Here is a 23,221-nt window from a genome sequence, read left to right on the forward strand (position 1 = left end):
CAGCGTAAGGTGCTGGCAGTGCTGAGAAACCTTAGTCAAGGTGTTACTCTGCATCTTCTAATTTATGCTGAGTTCACTTGGGAGATCAAACCTGTTGGAGGAGAGATGATTTTATACATTTGTTATGTGTGAACATGTAAACCTGCAGGGAGCTAGGAGTGCAAAACAAAATGACAAGAGGTTTTCCCATAAATATAAACAAAGAGGAACTGAAAGCATGTCATAAACTCAGTAAGTCAAAACAAAAACTCACCATTTCTTACCTAGTAAGAAAAAGTCAGGGGTCATGTTTTTATTTTTATAATTCACCTTGAAGCAAACATTAATGTGTGTATCACATTTGATGGCAATCCATCCCATGATTGTTGAGACATTTAACTCAGAACCATAAATTATGAACTCATGGTGGCACAGGAGGAACATTTTAGATCAGCCAAGTTAATGACATACAGCCTCTGAGAAACATGAAATTTTGTGCCAGTCCATCCACTCAGAAAATTAGTGGCAACAAATGACTGACTTACCGTATCGGCCACGTGAAACATTCTGAAATATTCTGTTTTGATTTTGTTTAGTCTGTCAAAAACAGCTGTGTACTACTACACAGTCTCCTGTGTTGAAGTCTTAAATACAGTACAGCATGCTTGCTAGTTATTTGTAACATGACCATGCTGTGTCCTTCATACCTGCTCATGACACTGAACAAATAAATAAAGCATGGAGCCTTCATTCGTTCCGTACTGGTGTGAGAGCCCTTGTTAATTCCAGTCACGCTGACTGGCAGCTTGCACCAGTCCAACCTGCTCGAATACACACAGCTCTGCCAGCCTCTGCTCTCTGTGGTATCAAATATGAGAGGAGAGATGGACTTTTAGTTCAGCTTCTCCACAGCAACCCTCACAGTTCAGCAACACTTGTTTTACCTTGTGCAGAGAGGAACATCAGTAGGGTTTACTACCAGGAAGTGGCCAGTATCAGACAGGAAGCCAAACTCTTATCTTCCCTGTGATAGTAACTAAAGATTCAAGCACTCGGGTGCCAAAAGGTTAGACTGTCAGCTGTGACTGAAAGTTGAAGATAAATCGAGTAAGTGAAAGCAATGATAAAGGGTTTGGAGTTTTCCCTCATTTTCCCAGAATCAAGAGCTTTTTTCAGGACATACACAGCAACAGAGCAAGGCAGAGAAATGTGGCATGTTTGAGCCCAGTCAAAAAAAAAAAAAGAACAGTATCTAAACAATACATTTGCATAAAGATAAAATATATATAGTATACAATTTACAATAACATGTGTTGTGTGGGAGAGAGAGTATGAGTATTTGCGTTTATGTGGGTGCCAGTATGTTCTTCGAGTCCCGGAGTTCAGCAGTCCGATGGCTTGTGGATAGAAGCTGTCTCTGAGCCGGCTGGATCCAATGTTTCTGTACAGTGTCCCTGATGGCAGCAGTTCAAACAGTGTGTGACTGGGGTGGCTGGGGTCCTTGATGAGTTTTTCAGCTTTCCTTATGCTCCTCTGAATGTAGAGCTCCCGCACAGAAGGCAGTTCAGACCTGGTGATATCTCGAGCAGACTCATAATTTACTTTCTGTCCTATAAGTGCTGCTCCCAGACCAGGTGGTGATGCAGCCAGAGAGGATACCCAGTGGTGCACTTGTAACAGTTACAGAGTATCCTTCTGTCCATGCCATACCTCCTCTTCCTTCTTTGCACTTCTCACCACTGACTCGATATAGGATAACCACTTCAGGTCCTTGCTGATATGGACCCCAATGAACCTAAAGTTGCTGATCCTCTCCAAAAGTGTCCAATGGTTGTGGATAGGATTATATGCTCCCTGTGCCCTCCTAAAGTCCAACACCATCTCCTTGGTCTTTCTACTTCAAATAGCAAAATATCTCTGCATTCAAAGTCCAGTAATCACTTCATGTTAAAGAAATTAGTTTCAACACAGACTGAAGTGAACTTGAACTTTTAATGGGTCTGAATGATATTAGAGTACAAAAATGATTGTGATGGGATTTAAAACAGTAGTTTGACATTATGATGCTGTTTGCATTATTGCCAAGAGTTAAATGGGAGGATTGATAATGATGTCATAGCTGTTCATTAAATGTGAAGCTGGAGCCAGAGGACAGTAAACTTAGCATAAAGCCCGGAAACAGGGGAAATGCTAGCCTAGCTTGTGTCTGTCCAAAAACTAAAAATCTGTGCTCCCAGCCACTTTTACCCCTTGGTTTTGGTATGCATTAAACAAGATATAATGTAATACTGTGATTTAGAAGTACTAGTAATAAGATTTTGTTTTTACTTTTGGACTTGTTTCTAACCCAGTTTCCAGTCTCCATGCTAAGCTAAGCAGCTGCAGCTTCATTTTTACTTAACTGAACAAACATGAGACTGCTGTAATGTTAAACTATTCCTTTAAAGGAAATATCACATGGTTTCACGGTATGGTATAGTACATATAGTAGATAACACTTTTCAAAACAAGGAAGTGCACTCAAAGCACTATATATTATTTCCCATTTACCCATTCATGCGCACAAACATACACACCTATAGAACAGCCACCAGGAGCAAGCTGGAGACCAAGGGCACCTCGACAGGACTAGAGAAGCTGGAATCAAACTGCCTGAGTCACATCCACCTCAAAAATAAGGAAATAAGTGTGAAAATAAGTGCAAATGAGGTTAAATCAACTAAAGCAAGCTCTCTCTCTCTCTTTCTTCCATGTGTCAGTGGCACAATGTTTTTATGTATGAATTTCAAGGTAAACAATAAAACAAGAGATTTCATGGGCACTGCTGCAAGGGAATCATGTAAATATTCGACAACACTTAATTAAATCTTTTGGGAAAGGATGGGTAAAGCCCACACACACATACATGTTCACTGCACATTTTCCAATCTCATTAAGGACGGGAGTTTGCACCATATTGGCAGAAAGATTGAGGAAGGTTTTGCATAAAACAAGGCCCATCTGCAATCACAGGAGGAGCTGGGAAACGTTGTTGTAGAGAGGGACTTCTGGACTGCCCCTCTAAGCTTGCTACCCCCATGACCCGACCCCAGATAAACAGTTGGAGGGATTAATTGAAAATCCTCAGTATGTGCACAGAATCCTGTCTGAATGCTAGCTGTTGGCACTGGGACTCTTGGTGCGTTTTACTACCTCTGTGCCACTGTAGAGGTAAAATGCTATTTACAATCCTATCAAGAACACTGCTTGTATTGCTTTGCAGAAAAATGTCATTTTTTAAATTCTACTTATTTTCTTATATTTTACTACACATTCTCTAAAGAGCATCTTGGGTAAAAGAAAATTTCCCTTGAAGCCAATTGGATGGCAATTGCTTCAAAACACAAATAAAAGGAAAATGTTTTATTATTATTTTAATTGGTCTGTTGTGATCCCTATTCAAAGCCAGTAAAATGATTATTTACAAAACCAACTTTTACATGCATGGACTTACTGAAAGAAAAAAAAAAAAAAACGGGGTGAAATCGCTCTTCGCTGTCTGCTAATTTCATATGTGTGTTCATTCACCAAATCAATGATTCTACTTTAGCTGCTAGTCACATAATAATCTGTGAAAGTTTTTTTTTTTTATTGCCTGGACTTATTGCAGTCCTTTGAGAAAGACGAGCACATGCGAATAAATAACAAAATCCTGAAGATTACAAGAATATACAACGAGAGTCTGACACAAATCAAGTGTTTGAGTGAATTGGAAAAACAGTTACATCTCTTGCAGTCAGGATGCTGTCGAGAGATTTGAGATATTCCCTTTACAGAGTTTATGTACACAGCACAGTGCGCCTTCTTCTCCATAAATATCTTCAACTTGATTGTGTTTCTTGGAGCCTTTTTTTTTTTACTTCACACACTCTTTTTTTGTGATCATCTGGTAGTTTCTTTGTGTCTTTCTTTCTTTCTGTTGGTTATATTTCTCTAGTCTTCAATTTTCTAGAGAGCTTGTATCATGTTACTGTAACTCATCAGTCATTCTGTCTATTTTTTCATCCACATATTCAGGTATACCAAAACTTTATTACCTTCTCCTCTACTTCTGATAGCTCTTAAATCAATGTCATGTTCTTTTTCCTGACAGCGAATGCTTCTTGTCATTCAGCCTCTCAGCAGTGCAGGATCTTGATGAAAGCTTTGCGAAACTCAATGTTGAAAGTAGTGTAGATGACAGGGTTGACAGCGCTGTTGAGGTACCCCAGCCAGGTGACGGCGCTGTACAGGGTGGGCGAGATACAGCAGCTGTTGCAGTGGGCCTTCAGGACGTGTGTCAGGAAGAAAGGCAGCCAGCAGATGATGAACACACCTTGGAAACAGGGAGAAGGTGTGGATCAGAGGATGTGCTGACATGTACTAGCACAGCATGCGCACTAACACTTTCCTTTTCAATTTTTTTGGAAAGTCTGGCCAAACATTTGACAGGTAGCGCATGTGGCACAACTTGTGCAGGGACATAAATTATGGAATATCCCACCAACTTTTGTATTTGTAATTTGCAACTGAATTGCGGAACTGCTGAAACAAGACTATGATAGACAGACAGAGGGAGGGTACTTAATCAGTCTCAACTGCAGTGTCACAGCAGCCACGTCGCATAAATCACAGAACAGATGGGGTGGACCGGAAAAAAAATACAGTCAAATGAAAACTCATCAATCATGCGGGACAAAAAATAATGCTGTGGATGTCAAACTTTAATGAATAAGTTTCTGTGTAGCTCATTGTTTTCCTAGATCTTAAGTCCTTCTTTAGCCAAAGGTTGTTGCAGTTTAGAGAGTTTAAGTGTTTAAAAATATATAATTAGTTTGTTTTTTATAATTAGATTTTAAGCCTAATTCTTATATTGGCTTCTTTCACAATCCTTTTACAAAAAGGTCCCCATATTTTCCAGCTAATTTCCTGAAAATGTTCCTCATAATTTCCTAAAAACTATGCCATTTAGCTGTAATTTACTAGGATATTTCCAAGACAGGCCTACACATATTTGTACTAATTAAAATGGAAGCAGAGAAAGTGTTAGTTACTCAGTACCCACTTGTTATTTTGGAAGCCTTTCTAGAAAACCTGACCTATTTATTGACTTTTTCCACTTAGCTGCTACTTACTTTCCTAGCCTTTTCTTAGAAACCCAAATATAGTCAATATCCACACACATACAGGCACAGTGAGACAGGATAAACATATACACGGTCCAAAGACAGACACTTGAACAATTAGTTTTCTGCTCACCAAGCACAATAGCAAGCATTTGTGTGGCCTTCCGCTCCTTCTGTTGTGACAGCCTCCCTCTCACCCTCTCCTTGGTGACCCCCCATTTCTCTCTGCCTCCGCTGCGCTGCCTCCATCCCTCAAGTCCCCCTGTGCCGTCCTCGAGGGTGGGGGGGCGAGGTATCAGGGCTGATCGTGTCATAGTTGAAGGAAGAACCGGGGAAGGTCTGACTGAGATGGACAGGGAGATCTTTGCCTGTCCAGAGTGGGTGGGGGTCCGGGGAGCAGGGTCAGGAGCCAGGTTCTGCTCTGTCTGAGGCAGAAACTGACCCGGCTCCACCTCGAGGGGGTGAACAACCGCCTCCTTTACCAGAGTCTAATACACAGGGAGGAAGGAGGGTGAGGCAGGTGGGTAACAGGGGATAAAGCTGAGGATGCCTGATTGTAAACATGAAGGATGGATGAAAAAGGGGACTTGACATTTATGAAAGAACAAAACAAGAGGGTTAAGAGAAAATGAGCAGAGCATCACTGCAGAGGCAGCAGATGGTATGTAAAAGGCCCTTTGTATTGATTTGGTCAAAAAACTCACCACCTTCTTGCGCTGCGGAGCTGCAGTTGCTGGCCTCAGGATCATGGTGCACAACTTCACATCTTCTGGTTGTGTGCATTTGTTCTGAGAGGGAAGGAGGATGCACAGTGAATAGAAGAAATATTGGAAAGAAGAGCTTAACCAATACTATCCAGGTGTCCCAATGTAATGCTGTTCCTGTTCTTCCCAGAGCCAACAAATCATGGCCTTTGTGTACTGATAACTCAAGAACAATTTCTAATTAGTGTTTTTGTTTCATCTACTTTAAAGCTACAGTATGTAACTTAAGGTAGCACTAACATCAAACTCCAAATCAATCCAGTCCACCCAGCACCTCCTCTCTACTATGATCTGCTACACTCCACCACACTCTGCCCAGCTGTTCAGATATTCATTCAGAAATGAGAATGTAACAAAACTTACTGATCCAGCAGAAATAATTGAAAATCTCTGATAGGTTAGAGACGTAAGTCCCACTGAAAACCTTTTAGAAGCTAATCTCTCTGCACTGCTGCCAGTGCTGTTCAGTGAGTCTGGGTCACAGGAGGCTCCGACAGCACGTCTCCACATTAAGACAAGGTCTGGAGCAGATCTCTACAACTAAAATATTTGAAAAAAGATACATACTGTAGCTTTAAGCATTGAGTGAATGATGTTTAGTTGGAAAGAAAATGTTTCCTATGAAAATGACTTAGCCAAGTTCAAAAGCAATTTTTAAAATATGGGTTTGATAGAAAAGCTAACATTCACTGAAAAACAGGTCTGGGAACTTCTGAGCTGATATTTTTGAGCATAAAGGTTATAGACTTGGTGCAGTGGATCAGAATCTATCAATGCCATTTTTATGGAGCAGGAATCATCATCAGAAAGGTTGTTCTCAGCTGCAGCACGAACCTTTCTGTGCCGATGACCTTCTCCTGCCTCAGCTGCACCTTGTGTGTGCAGGCTATGTGTACGTGGTGGCGCAGTGCGTCTGCCTCGTTTGCGCAGCACCACACAGATCTGTGCATACACCAGCAAAGTTACAATGAAGGGCACATAGAAGGAGGCCACAGATGAGTACACCACGAAGGCTGGGTCTGCAAAGCTGCATGTGGTACCTTCTCGACTGGCTAAAGGGGGGAAATGCAGAGAATTAATTGATACCACTCTCATGCTGCACATTGCATATAAAGGCAGCAGATGATTAGCTGAGTGTAGTATAAAGGTTGTAAATGGGGGAAAGAATAGTCTGGCTTTGTCAGTGGTTTAAAACAGTCCTTTCAACTGAACCCTGCCAAGAAGTAGTCCAGCACATACAGTAACTGCTTGCAAAAGCACAACTTGTCATTTCTGCTCTTTAGGTTTTGCACAAATTAAACAGATGAGATACAGTGTGCATTTTATAAACTTTGGACAACCACAAACTTTGACCTTGGAAACAGTACTGTGATTATAATCCTCTTACTGGAAACTTTCCTCGATCTTTCTGCTGCATCTTTTGACCTTCAGCAGTGGCTATGGATGGTTCACTTCTTGGCTTCATAACATTTAAAATCACAGTCATGTGAAAAATTCCCACTGGACATGTGTGCTAAGAATTTTAAATCAAACTAGATTTCCCATACACCTGTATTTTCCTGTCTCAGACCTTCAGTTGCATTTCCCTTTTTTCCCCAACAAATCTTCACCTGTATATGCTTTTGAAGTTCATGCCAGGGCACGTAGAAGCTGCCAATCTCAGCCACAGGTTTTTATTAATTATGCAATGATAGCAGAACACATTGGCATTATTGCTGTTACATTGCCTCACACTGTATCTCTAAATATAATCCAGTCAAAGAGATTCAAATCAAAGAAACTCTTGCTACAACTAGAAGAAGACTTTTTTTCTTTTACCATTTCACACCAAAGCCAGTAAATTTTAAAGGAATTTTGACACAAAGTTCACACTGCTGACAACTGCAAAATGTCTTGACAGTGCTAAGTTTTGAAGGCATGGACAGGACCAGAGAACCAAAACTTAAGGAAACTATCACTGACCTTTATATAACACTACTCTGAAGGAATATAAACTGCACCAAAAAGTGGACGGCACAAATACATTGGTTAGCGACCTTTGATACACACTGCACAAAACCAAGTGGTTTAAGCTTCACCTCTTTTTTAGGGATGCATGACTGAATTTCACGGTGCCACTTCCTGGACAGAGCTAACACCTAGAATAATAAGTGTGGAGGAACTTGAGAGGAGAGATCAGATGTAGCTGTTACCAGTGTTGTTGAGTCCAAACAATAATGGGCAGGAGATGGCAAAAGAGAGGAACCACACCACAGCAATCATCACCGCCACCCTTCTCCTGGAGCTGTACCTGGTGTTGTAGAGCATCGGCATGGCCACCGCAGTGTACCTGCAGCAGTACGTACACAAAGAGATACCTAACACAGATAACACATTAGCAGGCCTCTCACACACTCACTTGTTGTGCCTGTATTTGTACACACAAGTGCACAGTGACCACATACTAATACAGTTTCGGGCGTCATTATCTCCTTTTCATATTCACTCATATTTTGAATCAAACCCAGCCACATGATTTTAAGACCAAACAAATTTGCAGTTTCTCTTCTTAAGGACAAAAGCCGTTACTGCTCGTTTGACAGCCACAGGGACACAACCATTTAGAGCAACTCATTGTCAACTCACTGTGACCCAGGGACCATTCTGAATACGAGGTAACCTGAGGACCACTGTTGTGGGGTAGATAAACTGGACTACCACTCTAAATTACAGCTGAGGCTGTTAAGTGTCTTTAGCTTTACAAGTATTTGGTCATAATCCAAGGTACTGGACAAAGTGAAATCCTGACCCTTTTGATGGCGCTGGACAAAAAGTCAGAGGTTGATCAAAGTTATTCAGAGAGAGTTGTATAAAAAGGAGCCATAGCTGTGTTCACACTACATGCTGACACGCTATTTTCACAAACCTGATCTTTTCACAGATGTGGGAACAAACTAAATCTGATTTTTTCAAATCCACTGGGCCACTTCTTTATGCATTCTTAGATCTGATTGATACCATGTGACCGCTGTCAGATTTGTGTGGTTTCTTCACTGTCTCACGGCGCTGCACATGCACCTGTCACCTGTCTTCATCATTCAGTGTCAGCCCCTCACAGACCAGAATAAACATGAGCAACAGCAGTGACAGGGGTCAGTGGAGAGACTGGGATATTTCACAGCTGTTGAACATTTATGAAGAAGCTTCTGATCAAGCTAAACTGGAAGAAAGATTGTAACTGTGCAATTTGACTTTCATATCATTACATTGTTATTCTTGTACACATGCGGTTCACATTTCAGTTAAATTCGAGGATATGTGGCAGTTTAGGAGCTCAGCGATGTTCAGATCCAAACTGGATACATGTTACAAACATAAATGTGAACCGTTGACAAAAAGTTTGCTCTTACAAAATGATTGGACTTGAGCATTAAGTAATGTGAACATTGCAAATTAAACTTGAAAGAACTTTAAGCTTGTAGCTCATTTTAAATTACAGGGTACAAAGCCCAGACAACTTTTTGACCGCAGTATATACAGTCTACAGTTTGACAAGCAATAAAGACTCCATCCTTAATTACTATACCAAGTGACACAAGCCTAAATTGGTTCAACCTCAATGTGTCACTTTGCCAGAGGAGTTGGGATGCAGCTGTAGACTGCATGCCTGCTCAGTGTCTGGTCACATTCCTTTGGACACATGAAGAGGGCATCAGGTGCAACACAAAACCATCAGTCATAGTCTCATTGATCCCCAAACAACAAAATGCACACTGAAGACTGCAGAGGACGCTGTGAAAACCGCAGCACGAACCTGTCATTAGCTGCTGGAACACAAACCGATAACTAGAGCGTATGGGGCTCCTAACCGGCTGCTCTGTGACAGCTAAATGATGGATGCACCTTTAAAGGTTTTTAGTGGATGTGTGTGTAACTGCAAGCATGTGTGTTGCCCGCTCTTAGTTTAGCCCAACCTGCACCAATTAAGACTGTAGTGAGTACGAAGTAAAAAACAAACAAACCAACCTCACTGGATATTGAACTACATATTGATCTGCTGTCTTTTTTTTTTTTTTTTTTAATTTTGGTCTTCTTTCTAAATGAAAATCACTGAAACTATTTAATCATTAGCTTCTCTTTTTGAAAGCGGATTTTGCAGAGAGAAATACATTTTCAGAAAAGATGATGAGTGTTTTGTTAAAAGTGCAGCAAAGAGAGTAAACTAAAAGTAAAGTAAGGACAAAGACGACAGTGGAAGGAAGAGCCCACCTGTCGATGCTGATGGCACAGAGGTTGAGGATGCTGGCGGTGCACATCATGACATCCAGGGTGAGCAGGATGTCACAGTGGATGAGACTGAAGCGCCACTCTCCCACCACCTTCATCAGATCAAAGTGATGTTATGGTTAACACACATCTCATTCATTTTCATTTTAACCTCTTTAATTTCTCAACTCATTTTGTACATTTTGGCCAGTAAAATATGTTGGAACACTGGTGGAGCAGCATTAACATGATAAGGATAATCACCTTTATTGGCCAAGTATGTTACACACAAGGAATTTGTTTATGGTACAGAACCAAGGCAGCCATCTGCGGTGCCACCTCAACCGACAGCTCTAACCATCGGGGGCAACAGGGGGGATTCAGTGTCTTGCCCAAGGACACTTCGACACTTGGACTACAGGCACAGAGATTCAAACCTTGAACCTTTTGGTTGGGAGACGACTGCTCTACCCAACGCACCACCACCATGAATCAGGCTGCATCACTCTTTGCTACATAACCTTGCTCTTACCCTTGACAGAGTGTACTTGATAATTAAATCCTTTTTTGCTCCACTGATCCTCATTATCATTTGCTTTTGAAATGACTCAATTCTCGCAAGAATTAAAAATTTTAATGTCCAGTAATAACACAGGATGATGTGTTTGTGGCTGCATAAAGAGTACTGACTGTAGTAATCAGTATTTTACAGTACCTTGTAAAACTGTTCACAGTTTGAGAGAAATGGCTTAATTCTCATTTATCTAAAAGCTGAATTAATTATATTTAATTGTAAGTTACATTTTTTTTAGTTAATTGGGTAAACTTCTTTGACATGGACTTAACCCCCTTACGTGAATACTGGCTTAAATAAGAAATAAAAAATACAACACTAACAACAGCTAATTAGTGCTGAATAAGAAATAAACTAAGAGGAAACTAATATTTTCCACAACTTTCTAGTTGATTATTTTCTGAATTCTATTTCGACCGACATTCCAGTACACAACAATATTCAGCTGTCACGAAAAGCAGCACACTTCAGAAGCTGGAACCAGAGAACATTTGACATTTTGGCTATCGGTGATCAATCTAGTTGGCATTTTGATTAAAACTCAAAGTCTTCACAGTTCTAAAACGATTAATTAAGAAAATGCCTGACAGTGAAAATAACTGTTAGTTTCAGGGCTAGATGGTTGAGGAAATCTGATTACAGCAATAGTATTAAATAATAAATGAAACCTGAAAAATTGAAAACACACACAAGCATGCACATACCTCCAGGTAGACGCCCCAGGGCATGACCAGCGTGGCCAGCAGGAGGTCGGACACAGCCAGGGAGACAATGAGGTAGTTGGTGGTGGTCTGCAGAGCGCGCTCCCGAGACACCGCCATGCACACCAACACATTACCGAACACCACGCAGAAGATCAGGAGCACCAGCAGCACGGCGTAGAAGTTGTATGGAGGAGAGGAGGCCGACGGAGCGCTGGTGCAGTTGGAGGAGGTCAGAGGGGAGGAGATGGGGTAGGATGTGGCGGAGTATGAGGGATCATGGGTAACAAGGATGGAGAAATTGTGGTCAAAAGGTGAGAGAAGAAAAGAGGGAGGGGAGGCCTCATCTGACTCATTGAGCAAAGTCATGATCTCGCTCCAGTGGACATGGTCAGGCTGAAAATTGATGGCACAAAGACAAAAAAGAAATGTCCTTCAGACCCTTCATGGCCACACTGTGCTCTCGATTCAGCTGTTCAGAGTAGATCCCACAATGACTGACTTTTGAGTCTGACAACAGAGGAAGATAAAAGGGAAACAGTTACTGTGCTATAAGAACTTTTGGTCTCAACTCAGAGAGACAACACAGCTGAACACCACACACAGGGCATGCATACAAACAGCAGAGCACTCTGCCTACACACACACACACACACAGGTACATGTCAAGGTCACCTGATTTAATCTAAACCACTGACTGAATCACAGTTTAAATATCTCTTAGTTCTACAGAGGTTGTTTTTGGCTCAAAAAGGTCGACTGCAGGGAAGTAAAACTCAAAGTCGAGGACGGGAAAACTGCCAGTGTCACCGCGTTCGTAGAAATAAAATGAGTTTTTAATGGGTAAAAGTTCTTGTTAAATTCTGAGCTAGTTCAAACAGTGGCCAGCAGCTTGGTTTCACAATGCTCTGTTTCAAGATAACCTATTTCCACTAGTTGTCTGACCTCTTCTTGCTGCTCTCTCCAGGTGGCTTGGTATTAAGTGGTTCCTGCGTGTTCCTGTGAACTAGTCTGCTGGAGGAGAAAGGTTTATCTGGTCTCACTTTACAATGATTTTGTGTTATTACAGCTACTTTGGCAAACAATCATGCTCTAAAATGTAACTTACATGAGTGTTATGTAGAAAATTGAAACCTCTGGGCTGCGAAGTGAACAATATTGTATATTCAAAATTATGTATCAGTGAAGCCAAAGTGGTAGAATTATATTTAAGTTTTTTTTAAAAAGGTAAATGAAACCTTTTATGGAAAAACCATAAACAGGCAAAACCCTATCAGTTATTCAAAGCTGGGGGAGCAGTTTAATTTAAAACTTATTTATTTAAGATTTAAAACTGTGCATTGTTTACATCCAAGTTTATTGGTAAGGTCTGTGTCCCTAATAAATATTTTAGTGCACTACACTGGTGGATGTAATGCATGATAGAAACAATCTGAAATACACTGTGCCACAGTGCCACTAGTGGTCAAATACTCCAAAGGGTATTTATAATGTATAATTCTTACTTCTATTTTTTGTTAGACATTGCTGTAATTCATTGTTCTTTGGGGTATTAAAGCTCAACTTGACTCATTTACAGCTCATGTGTGGCCATTGCTGAGGAATGAGAGTGAGCTAAGGACAAACGGTCACTCACATAGATGTTCCCGAGCATGAGACTAAACCAGTGTATTTGCCCATATCACTGGATGTTTTTCCTCACCATCAGTCCGAGCTGACCGCAGCCTCTGTTCCTTGTAAAGGAGCAAACTACTACTACTGTTTTACAGTAACATTTGAAGCCTGCAGGGGTCGAGTGATTCATGAGCGTGAGCGAAGTCTTATTTTATTCAGAAACAGATTTGTGTGGTCAGGGAAAGCTGACATTTCCAGAACTGCTGATGTGCTTTTGCAAAAGCTAAAACCAGTAAATTAGTTTAATAAAAAAGTTCACAGCAGGAAAAAGACAAAAAAAAAAAAAAAAAAAGCAGGATGACAATGTAATTCAAGAATCTTCTTTAATCCAAACTTCTGCTTCAAACTCACAATCAATAACCTGCTGCTGAAGGTTTGTGTGTTTCTACAGAGGCTGAATAATAAAAAGTGACAAAATATTTTTCAGCAACACAAAGTTGACACAGGTGACTCGCTCTCAGTATCATTCCTGTATTTCCTGTCAATTCCAACATCATGAATGCACTTGGTGAGATTTTCACCATCTCACATTCCTGCCTCTTCTCTGCAATTATATCCAACACATCCTAATAAACATAAGCCTGAGAAATCAATGAACTACCTTATCTTGCACCGCTGGCCACATGACCTGAAGACATTATCCTCTGTGGCACATATAAGCCTATTGATTTCACATGGTAATATAAAGTATCAATTTGACTAATGAAGAACGTCTTTATTTCGAGCCCTATTCCTTGACCAAAAATCGATATTTTAGGTTAAATATTAACCCACTGTTGAGATTTCCTGCCCAATGACAAACAGGCAAACAAACATATAAACTGATCAGAAAAATATTATCTCCTTTGTTGAAAAAAATTAACAAAAACTAAACTAAGACTAAAACCAACACTAATATGTTGTCCCAATACTAAAACAATCAAAAATAAATAGTAAATTAAACAATGTATTCAAGGGTTAGGTGTTAACCCTAACACCTAATCCTTTCCAGAGAAAGGCCAAATAGAGTGCTGGCCTAAAGCGTTCCAGTTTTCTATGGCTATTGCACAAGTTCACATTTGACTGGTGGCCACTGAAACTGTGGTTGCAAACAAGACCATTGTGAGATAATTTCTGATATACACTAGAAATGAAGAAAACTGTTTTCTAGTCATGTCTGTGGAGCAGAAATAACCCAATGAATCTCACCCCAGTTTCCTTCATAAATGAGTTCAAACACGTCAAAGAGTGAGAGTCCCCAAAGACGAAGTGCCAGACCAGGGAAAAAAGAAGCTGTTAGACAGTAAAATATAACTTGTTTCAACTCAAAAAGTTGAGTGAACGGGCTGCCTTAAAATTCAAACTCAGATCATTTAATTAAACCATATCAGACACAAATTATTATTCCTAGCAAATGATTTTCACAAATCTTGAAACAAGTCCAGATGAGCAATTTTAGTTGCTTAAACCAAATCAGATCAGAAAATGCTTATGACCGCACTGACAAATGACCTGCTTTATTGTTCCAGTATGACAACCTGTTGGCCCATTTAGAGGGATTCTATAAAAGCGACTCCATAAAAGAACAACAAAACTGCTTTCTATACTTTTAAAAAAAAGATGATTGATTCAGATTTCCTACACTTATTATACACTTGATACACTGATGGTGTATCAAGTGTATAATAATGAGACAAGCACTTTATCAACAGCAGCTAATGTGGAACTTCTTTTTTTTTTAAACAGAGGATTTATTTGCTCATGAAACTGTCTAAACAAATAATAATTACTGAAAGCATGTGAGCAGAATAGAAACCAAATGCTTTAAGCAGTTTAAATAAAACTTTGCTGTGCGTCCTGCTACACAACCAGAGCGACACTACCAGCCGTTTTTATGGATTATATCATCAGTTACCTTGTAAAACAAGGTGCAATGAACCGTACTCTGAGAAGTCAACTTAATCTCATACATGGCCACCAGAGTAAAGCTGCATTTACAACTATTTAAACTATGCATTTCTCCGAGGTCGCTGGTACAAATGTCACTGAATTTTCTAAGATGTCAATCTTAAGGTCAGATTTGATGAGATCTCATCACTGTGAAGTCGTGCTCGAAGCTGTTTTACTGTGTCTGCACAACCTTTCCTGATGTGAGCATGACAACTTCTCGTGTCAATGTGTGGAATGCTGTGAACTCTAATTGAAGTGATGTGTAACTCTTAAAGGTATAACTTTGAGCCTGTATAGCTGTTCAGATTGCCTTTCATGTGTTTACTCACCATAAATGTCACTTATTCTCAATTGGCAACGTTAAGGAAAAGAACATTTATGAGTAACGTGGATGAGCGATGGTTCAGAGCAGAGTCTCCCCCAAATTTTGTGGAATGAGCCTGATTTGTTAAAATGCTAATGTTCAAAAAGATTAAACTTCCGCAGTGCAGTGAGGTAAGCAGTGGAGAGTTAGAGGATGGTGGCTGGGCTGGAAACTACTCTAATTAGTTTTATGTTGCCAACCTAATGTAAGACTGTTTTACTTGAATAACCTTAATACAGTTACAAGTATGTAGAAATCAAAGTTTCCTAACCCTTATAAAAGTTTTTTTTTTTTTTTTTTATCAACTGTTATGTGGCAGTTTGCCAACTTGTATTGCTGGAGCAGGTCCACAATATTTAATCAGCATTTCAGAGTTTGAGCTCATCTGTCAAAGTTTCATAAGACTGCTGCCCAACAGCCAACAGAGCGAGCCACAGTCCAGATGTTTTCCAAGGTTTCAGGTTGAACAAAGCAGCTGTTTTGATGCATCCTTTCACAGTGCTGCTCAGTAGAGCCTTCATTTACCTTTTACATCTTCATTATGTGGAAAAAGTCTAACTAGAGTCTGAATGATGCAGAATCAGAACATCATCAAAAAATAGCCAGAACATTCTAATTTTTTGGAACTGAGTTGATTTTTAACAAAATCCAAAATAAAATTCACAATTCACGACAAGATTCACGATTTTTATTAGCCATATATGCATAGACAGACAGTCCAGGCATATAGGAATAGAGGTGCCATATTATTTAGATTATTTCTATTTCTTTTGTATCACATTTGATACATGGGGCATTTTTGGTGATTTTGTTTTGCTCAGAAACCTCACGTATCAAATATGATACAAATGGCTTTATAGGGTTAAGGATTCAGATACTTTGGCTCTTTACAGTACAACCTCAAATAGAGAATTGATAAAAGTGCCAGTGTTTCACCTTTACTTCATCTGCCACCACTGCTGCCTCAGGCCACGTCTCTGGTGCATTGCTTTTCCAACCTGCATCTTTAAAGATGAATGGGGTCAAATGCATAAAGATACTGTATTGTGTACTCATGAACAACATGAATAAGCAGATCCACATTACAGATGTGAAAAACAGCAGAATTAATTAACCTTTGCCCTGATAAAATAGAAAACACCAAAACTATCCTGCATTTTAATTTGAGGGGGAAAAAATGCTGTTTTAACTTTCCCCGAGGTCACAGGGTAATAATTTGTGTTAGATTTCATTACAGTTTATGACCTTATTCCATTTAATTATGAACTCACCCTTTGCTCTTTCAATCTTTTATTGTCTAATGCCCCTTTTGTCCTTAATCTCTTTTCAGCAACATACAGTACACCATCATTCATGCCTTCATTCTTTCCTCCTCTCGTCTATTCCCCTGCTTCTCCTCATCTGTAGCTGCTCTATGGAGACACAACACGTGACAGGTCTATTACATCCTTGGCCTTCTCTCACCCTAAGATCAGTGGAAAACAAACAAAAATACTCCTTCTGGCTTTGCTAAGCGTGTGAGCTGGACTGCAATAAAGATTTATTTTTTTCAGTTAGAGGCAGAAATGAGTTGCTGACCGCTGGCAAAGATGTGGATGTTCAGCTGCGGTATAATCAGCTCGCTGCTGAGATCGGGCAGAAAATCTTCACTGCTGCATCACATTTCTCAGCTCAGTTTCACTCTCAATCACCTCAGGATGCCACATGTTCTTTTTTCCACTAGATTTTAACAAGCAGCCGATCTTTTGTAACCAAATAATATTGCAGGGCTGTGTTATTTAGTTATACCAAGCATATCTCCAAGTAATCTGATGAAAATGTACCTGCTTTTTAGAGCAATCAGAGGAAAAGCAATAAAACACAGAGGAAACCCAACAGGGTTTTGGCTCAAGAGCAGCCCTTCAGAAGGACATCTGCTTAATTACATGTGTTCCCCGTGCTACTTGAGCTGCATAACCCCCATATGGTAATTTACATTAAATTAGCAGCCCGTGCAGAGTTGTGACACTTCATACAGTAAATAACGTCAAGTGTTAGTAAGTAAGGGAGACAGAAATTAAAGTCACCACTTCACATCATTAGACACAGGGTGTCCTAGTTTAAATAGAGCCAAACTGAACAAAGGGGAAGTAGACTCGCTGCATCATCTGTTAAAGTGAAGGAAAGAAATGGAGACAGATAGTCAATACATCCCTAGTTCCATTTAAACAGCCCCTCGAATAAAGCCTCTTCCAAATAACTGATTAGAGATTAAACAAGCACAGAGAGATGCAGAGAGGGAGTGAACACACAGTAAACATGACATATATGCTTTCTCATTACTTGCTTATAACAACTTGCAAAACCAGCAGGATTTTCTCATAATTTGTGAATTCCTGATTGATCGCTTAACAAAAGGGAATCACTTCAATACTGAGTCACATGAGGAGACCTCAAACCAGGGGCACTGTTCTGATCCAAGCACAAGCATCTTTTATGCAAGAAACAATTTTGTATCATGTCCATCTTTTATATAAAACGAGAGACAGCAGCTTTTGGAAGTCGGCTCCAAGTGATGTGTGCAAACTGGAAATTAAAGTAGAATTAACACACCATCACACATCGACTGCTGAGGAGACCATGCCTCAGTGTGGTGTGTGAAAACAAAGATAACAGCAAAGCCCTCTTAATCCCCCTTATTTGCTGTTAGCCAATTTGGTACACATTCAACATGAACAATAATTGGATACATAACACAAATGGTATTAACACTCAAGGTGTCGGTATAATAAGGGTTAGCTGCTAAGTGTGACGCTGCCAAATAAGTTGCTTGTGCCTTTCTAAATTTCAGTCTATTTGGGGGATTGGAGCACGAGTCGAACGGTGCTTCAGTTCCCTTCTATTGGACTTATCTTACAAAAAAGCCTCCAGACAAAACAGAATGGCACGTTGTAGCCAGAATGGGTTTCACAAATGAGACCTTCATAGAAGATACGTTATCTTTAACACGTTCAATGAACATAAGGGAGAGAGGAATGAGGGAAAAAAAAACCTGAAGTGAATTAAATCATGGGTCCAATACACAACATTATGTCCATTTAGTGTGTCCTACACACACACACACACACACACACTCATATTGTGCACTGCTGGACCTCCTCTCTCTGTCATACATTTATTTTATCATCCATGCTACCACAGGTTTTAATAGTTATAGTTCTAACTGTAATAGCTTTATTATGAAAGAGTTCATGTTGTTTTTAGCTAATGTTTTATTTATTTATGTCCTATTGTATTTTGGTAGTGCTGGTTGAAAAGGATGAGATCTGTGAATTTAATGAATCTTGAATCTGCAGTTTATCCTCCCATTATGTTGAGTCTGTAAATAGCCAATGACCATAAAACATATATACGTTCATCATCTTTAACTAGTGCACAGTTTTAATATAACTTAGCCACATGGTTGTAATCTCACTTGTAATAATGATATTGATATTGTAATACATGATATTTATACCTGCTAACTCATTTTCAAACACAAGCATGCCCCTTCAGAATCAAATTAATTTTTTTATTATTGCAGGTTAGGAGTAGAAAGTTGTTGATCCGTTCACAACATCAGCAAGAACAAGTGCAACAAAACTATCATTAAAAGATTAAAAGGTCATATCAACAAGCTCTCCACAGAGAGGTTACCACTTCTTTAAGCAGTTTAAATCACTTACCCTCAGATTCAGCTGCTCAAATTCTAGTCTGACCTCCGCTCAAGAACACCACCAGGCAACAAAGTGGATGTCAGGCTGCAGCATCCAACCATCCGTCCAACTTAGAGTCAAATCTCCCACCTTGACCTCAGTCAGCCAAGGCAGTGGGTGTGTGGTCCCCACACAAACACACATGTGTAAACAAAAACTGACACAGAGCACTCGTTGTATAGTTCCCTTCCTCTCCAGTGTCAGCACTGCAGGAGTCTGACAGAAGAGCTGCGGAGGAGGAGGATAGAAACAGAAGAGAGGAGGAGAACAGGAGAGGAGGGGATTCACACACAATTTCAGTTGTTTATACTTGTAGGAAAAAAAAAAATCAACAGAGAGCCTCAGCCAGAAAAACAAGACACAATGCAATGCTTTTGGCTGACATGGAAATGTTACTTTTAATTATTAAAGAAATATTTTGACATTTTGTGAAATATGCTTATTTGTTTTTAGATGGAGAGTGATGAGACGATGCTGGTTCTTTAATAAGGATACATCCAGCAGCTGGTTAGCTCATTAGCCTTGCACAAGACCTGGAGGTGGCCAGCCTGGGAAAAGAAACAAAATGAAAGTCTCTGCTGGTTGACTGGTTCTCTTGTTTTGTCCTTCCCATTTATATCTGCGAGGCTAGGTTAGATAATAGAAACAGCTCTCTGTGCAGCACAGATCAACAGCAGCACAAACTTCAGCTGCCAAAATGATCAGTTGAACCAACACCTCTCTGAAAAGCGACCGAACATTCTCACCATCATAAAGGCAGGATCTAGGACTGCTGGGTTAGACTGCATTAGTGTTACACTGGTGTAAGCCAACTGATAAACCAATAAATGATCTTCAACAGCAAAGCAGCTGTCTTGAAGGCTACTGGCAGCTATAAACAGGGGATGTGAGCCACACAACATAGATTTACCAATGAAAACAATGTCAACACATGAATTCTGGGTTGGGGTAATGCTTACCAATGAAAACAATGTCAAGTAACACATGAATTCTGGGTTGGGGTAATGCATCTGTAACTGACTGCTTTCCTCAATTTGTTCAGGTTTATCTGAAAATATGATTTTTGAGGATCCACAAATGAATAAACTGCTTGTGCTAACAGCAACTCATAACAGTGCCTTCATAGATGTTACATGCCTTGTGCACTAATGCATTTTGACTTGTCAGACCACAGGGCAGTTTCCCACTTCACCTCTACTCATCTTAAATGAGCTTGAACCCAGATACAGAGTTGTATCTGGAGGTTGTGTACATATGATTTCCTATTGATTGATTGCATGGCAGAGTTGTAACTTGCATTAGTGGATAAAAACCGCTATTCAGAGACTTATTTCAGCACTGTCCCTTGCTGACAGAGATCTCAGATTCTCTGAATATTTTGCTATTATGTGCTATAGATGATAAAATCTCCAAAATCTTTGCAAATACTGAAAAATGTTATTCTTAAAATGTTGAACTATTTTGATGGACCTCACCTCATCCTTACTTTTGAAAGGCTCAGCCTCTTTGACCTGATGCCAACTCTATATTTATATATTTACAGTCCAAAATCCCTTAGGAAATCTTGTTTTATTGTCTGAAAAGATATAATCAAAGTAGATTTGACCAACAAATCGCCTCCACCAACCAATTTCACAGGAAATGGACAGATGTGAGGTCACTAACCTTGACCTTTGACCACCAAAATCTAACCAGTTATTCCATGAGTCTAAATGAACATTTGTGTCAAATTTGAAGAAATTCCCTCAAGGTGTTCCTGAGATATTGCGTTCACAAGAATAGGCCGTAAGGACGCCTGTACAACCTGAACACATAATGCCTCCAGCTGTGGCTATCACCGGCATGGAGGCATAACAAAATGACTCAAAGAAAGGAAAAGTGGCTATCAAAAAAATCTGAAGTCTTGTAATAATTTTAAAAACTATCAGCTCTAGAACCCACTACTGTCTGCCAGTGAAAACGAGGACTGACACTGCAGAGTCAAACAATATTTGGCCATCTTAAGACGATTATTAAAGTTAGCAATAAGGTTACTACTGGGCAAGGTCACTGCCAGGATTACCAGGAAACATAAAAATGCTAAGAGCAAAAAATAAATCTGACTGAACAGATTGAAGTGACAAGAACGAGCCGGAAACTCTGAACAAAGCCAATCTGTCCTGAAGGCCAATTTCAAAGCAGCCCATTCTCATTGACACACACACACATTCTAAAGAAATACAGTGCCTTGCGAAAGTATTCGGCCCCCTTGAACTTTGCGACCTTTTGCCACATTTCAGGCTTCAAACATAAAGATATAAAACTGTAATTTGTTGTGAAGAATCAACAACAAGTGGGACACAATCATGAAGTGGAACGAAATTTATTGGATATGTCAAACTTTTTTAACAAATAAAAAACTGAAAAATTGGGCGTGCAAAATTATTCAGCCCCCTTAAGTTAATACTTTGTAGCGCCACCTTTTGCTGCGATTACAGCTGTAAGTCACTTGGGGTATGTCTCTATCAGTTTTGCACATCGAGAGACGGAAATTTTTGCCCATTCCTCCTTGCAAAACAGCTCGAGCTCAGTGAGGTTGGATAGAGAGCGTTTGTGAACAGCAGTTTTCAGTTCTTTCCACAGATTCTCAATTGGATTCAGGTCTGGACTTTGACTTGGCCATTCTAACACCTGGATATGTTTATTTGTGAACCATTCCATTGTAGATTTTGCTTTATGTTTTGGATCATTGTCTTGTTGGAAGACAAATCTCCGTCCCAGTCTCAGGTCTGTTGCAGACTCCATCAGGTTTCCTTCCAAAATGGTCCTGTATTTGGCTCCATCCATCTTCCCATCAATTTTAACCATCTTCCCTGCCCCTGCTGAAGAAAAGCAGGCCCAAACCATGATGCTGCCACCACCATGTTTGACAATGGGGATGGTGTGTTCAGGGTGATGAGCTGTGTTGCTTTTACGCCAAACATAACGTTTTGCATTGTTGCCAAAAAGTTCGATTTTGGTTTCATCTGACCAGAGCACCTTCTTCCACATGTTTGGTGCGTCTCCCAGGTGGCTTGTGGCAAACTTTAAACAACACTTTTTATGGATATCTTTAAGAAATGGCTTTCTTCTTGCCACTCTTCCATAAAGGCCAGATTTGTGCAGTATACGACTGATTGTTGTCCTATGGACAGAGTCTCCCACCTCAGCTGTAGATCTCTGCAGTTCATCCAGAGTGATCATGGGCCTCTTGGCTGCATCTCTGATCAGTCTTCTCCTTGTATGAGCTGAAAGTTTAGAGGGACGGCCAGGTCTTGGTAGATTTGCAGTGGTCTGATACTCCTTCCATTTCAATATTATCACTTGCACAGTGCTCCTTGGGATGTTTAAAGCTTGGAAAATCTTTTTGTATCCAAATCCAGCTTTAAACTTCTCCACAACAGGGGGCTGAATAATTTTGCACGGCCAATTTTTCAGTTTTTTATTTGTTAAAAAAGTTTGAAATATCCAATAAATTTCGTTCCACTTCATGATTGTGTCCCACTTGTTGTTGATTCTTCACAAAAAATTACAGTTTTATATCTTTATGTTTGAAGCCTGAAATGTGGCAAAAGGTCGCAAAGTTCAAGGGGGCCAAATACTTTCGCAAGGCACTGTAGCACACCGTATCATGATGATGCTATTTTTGGTTTTTCTGCTTCCAGACCTAAACGGGTTTGACCTTGCACTCTCCATTTTATGAAAAGCAAACTAGTAACTGATCCAAGGTTGTAGGAAATAGTGCTAACACACCTTACACTTGGTGGTATGTGTGTGTGACTTTACCTTGCTCCAGACGTTCAACACAGACCGATCCTTGGCTAATTTAAAATGCACCCTTTCTGGGAAGCCAAACCTTTTCATCTTTCCTGCAGTCTCTCTCTCTCTCTTCCTGTAAGCACCCCTCCTTTCCTGTGTCTTGTTCACATTTCAGCTTTCTAATCCCCTTGACTGAAGGGCAGAAGATCCAGAGGCTCCAGGGTGCAAAACAGAAGAAAAGTAAATGAGATGGAGAGAGAGCTAGAGATGAGAGAAGGAATGAAAAGGAGCAGAGTGCCTCAGGAAGGGATGAGAGCGACTAAGCTCAAAGACAGC

The 23,221-nt window shown here is 40.1% G+C and overlaps 1 protein-coding gene across 6 annotated transcripts; it reads right to left on the bottom strand.

Moving 5' to 3' along the window:
* Positions 1–1,343: 1,343 nt before the first annotated feature.
* drd2l (dopamine receptor D2 like) lies at positions 1,344–23,069 on the bottom strand. 6 transcript variants are annotated; one of them, XR_002274179.1, is made up of 11 exons: positions 22,983–23,069; positions 19,079–19,656; positions 16,311–16,378; positions 11,411–11,803; positions 10,136–10,245; positions 8,080–8,216; positions 6,722–6,939; positions 5,828–5,911; positions 5,257–5,611; positions 4,056–4,333; positions 1,344–2,646 (listed from the first exon to the last, which is right to left on the bottom strand). XR_002274179.1 is itself a non-coding variant. In XM_020590231.1 (11 exons), exons 5-11 carry the CDS (start codon positions 11,774–11,776, stop codon positions 4,137–4,139), a joined length of 1,467 nt encoding a protein of 488 aa, XP_020445887.1. In that variant the 5' UTR covers positions 11,777–11,803; positions 16,311–16,378; positions 16,646–16,781; positions 19,079–19,656; positions 22,983–23,069; the 3' UTR covers positions 1,344–4,136. The 6 variants fall into 6 exon arrangements, 5 of the variants coding, with proteins under 5 accessions (XP_020445887.1, XP_020445886.1, XP_020445889.1 ...); XM_020590231.1 differs by adding an exon at positions 16,646–16,781 and having other exon boundaries at positions 1,344–4,333; XM_020590230.1 differs by adding an exon at positions 16,646–16,786 and having other exon boundaries at positions 1,344–4,333.
* Positions 23,070–23,221: the final 152 nt, after the last annotated feature.

This window comes from Monopterus albus, unplaced genomic scaffold (genome assembly GCF_001952655.1).
Source record: "Monopterus albus unplaced genomic scaffold, M_albus_1.0 scaffold11.1, whole genome shotgun sequence".
NCBI lineage: Eukaryota > Metazoa > Chordata > Actinopteri > Synbranchiformes > Synbranchidae > Monopterus > Monopterus albus.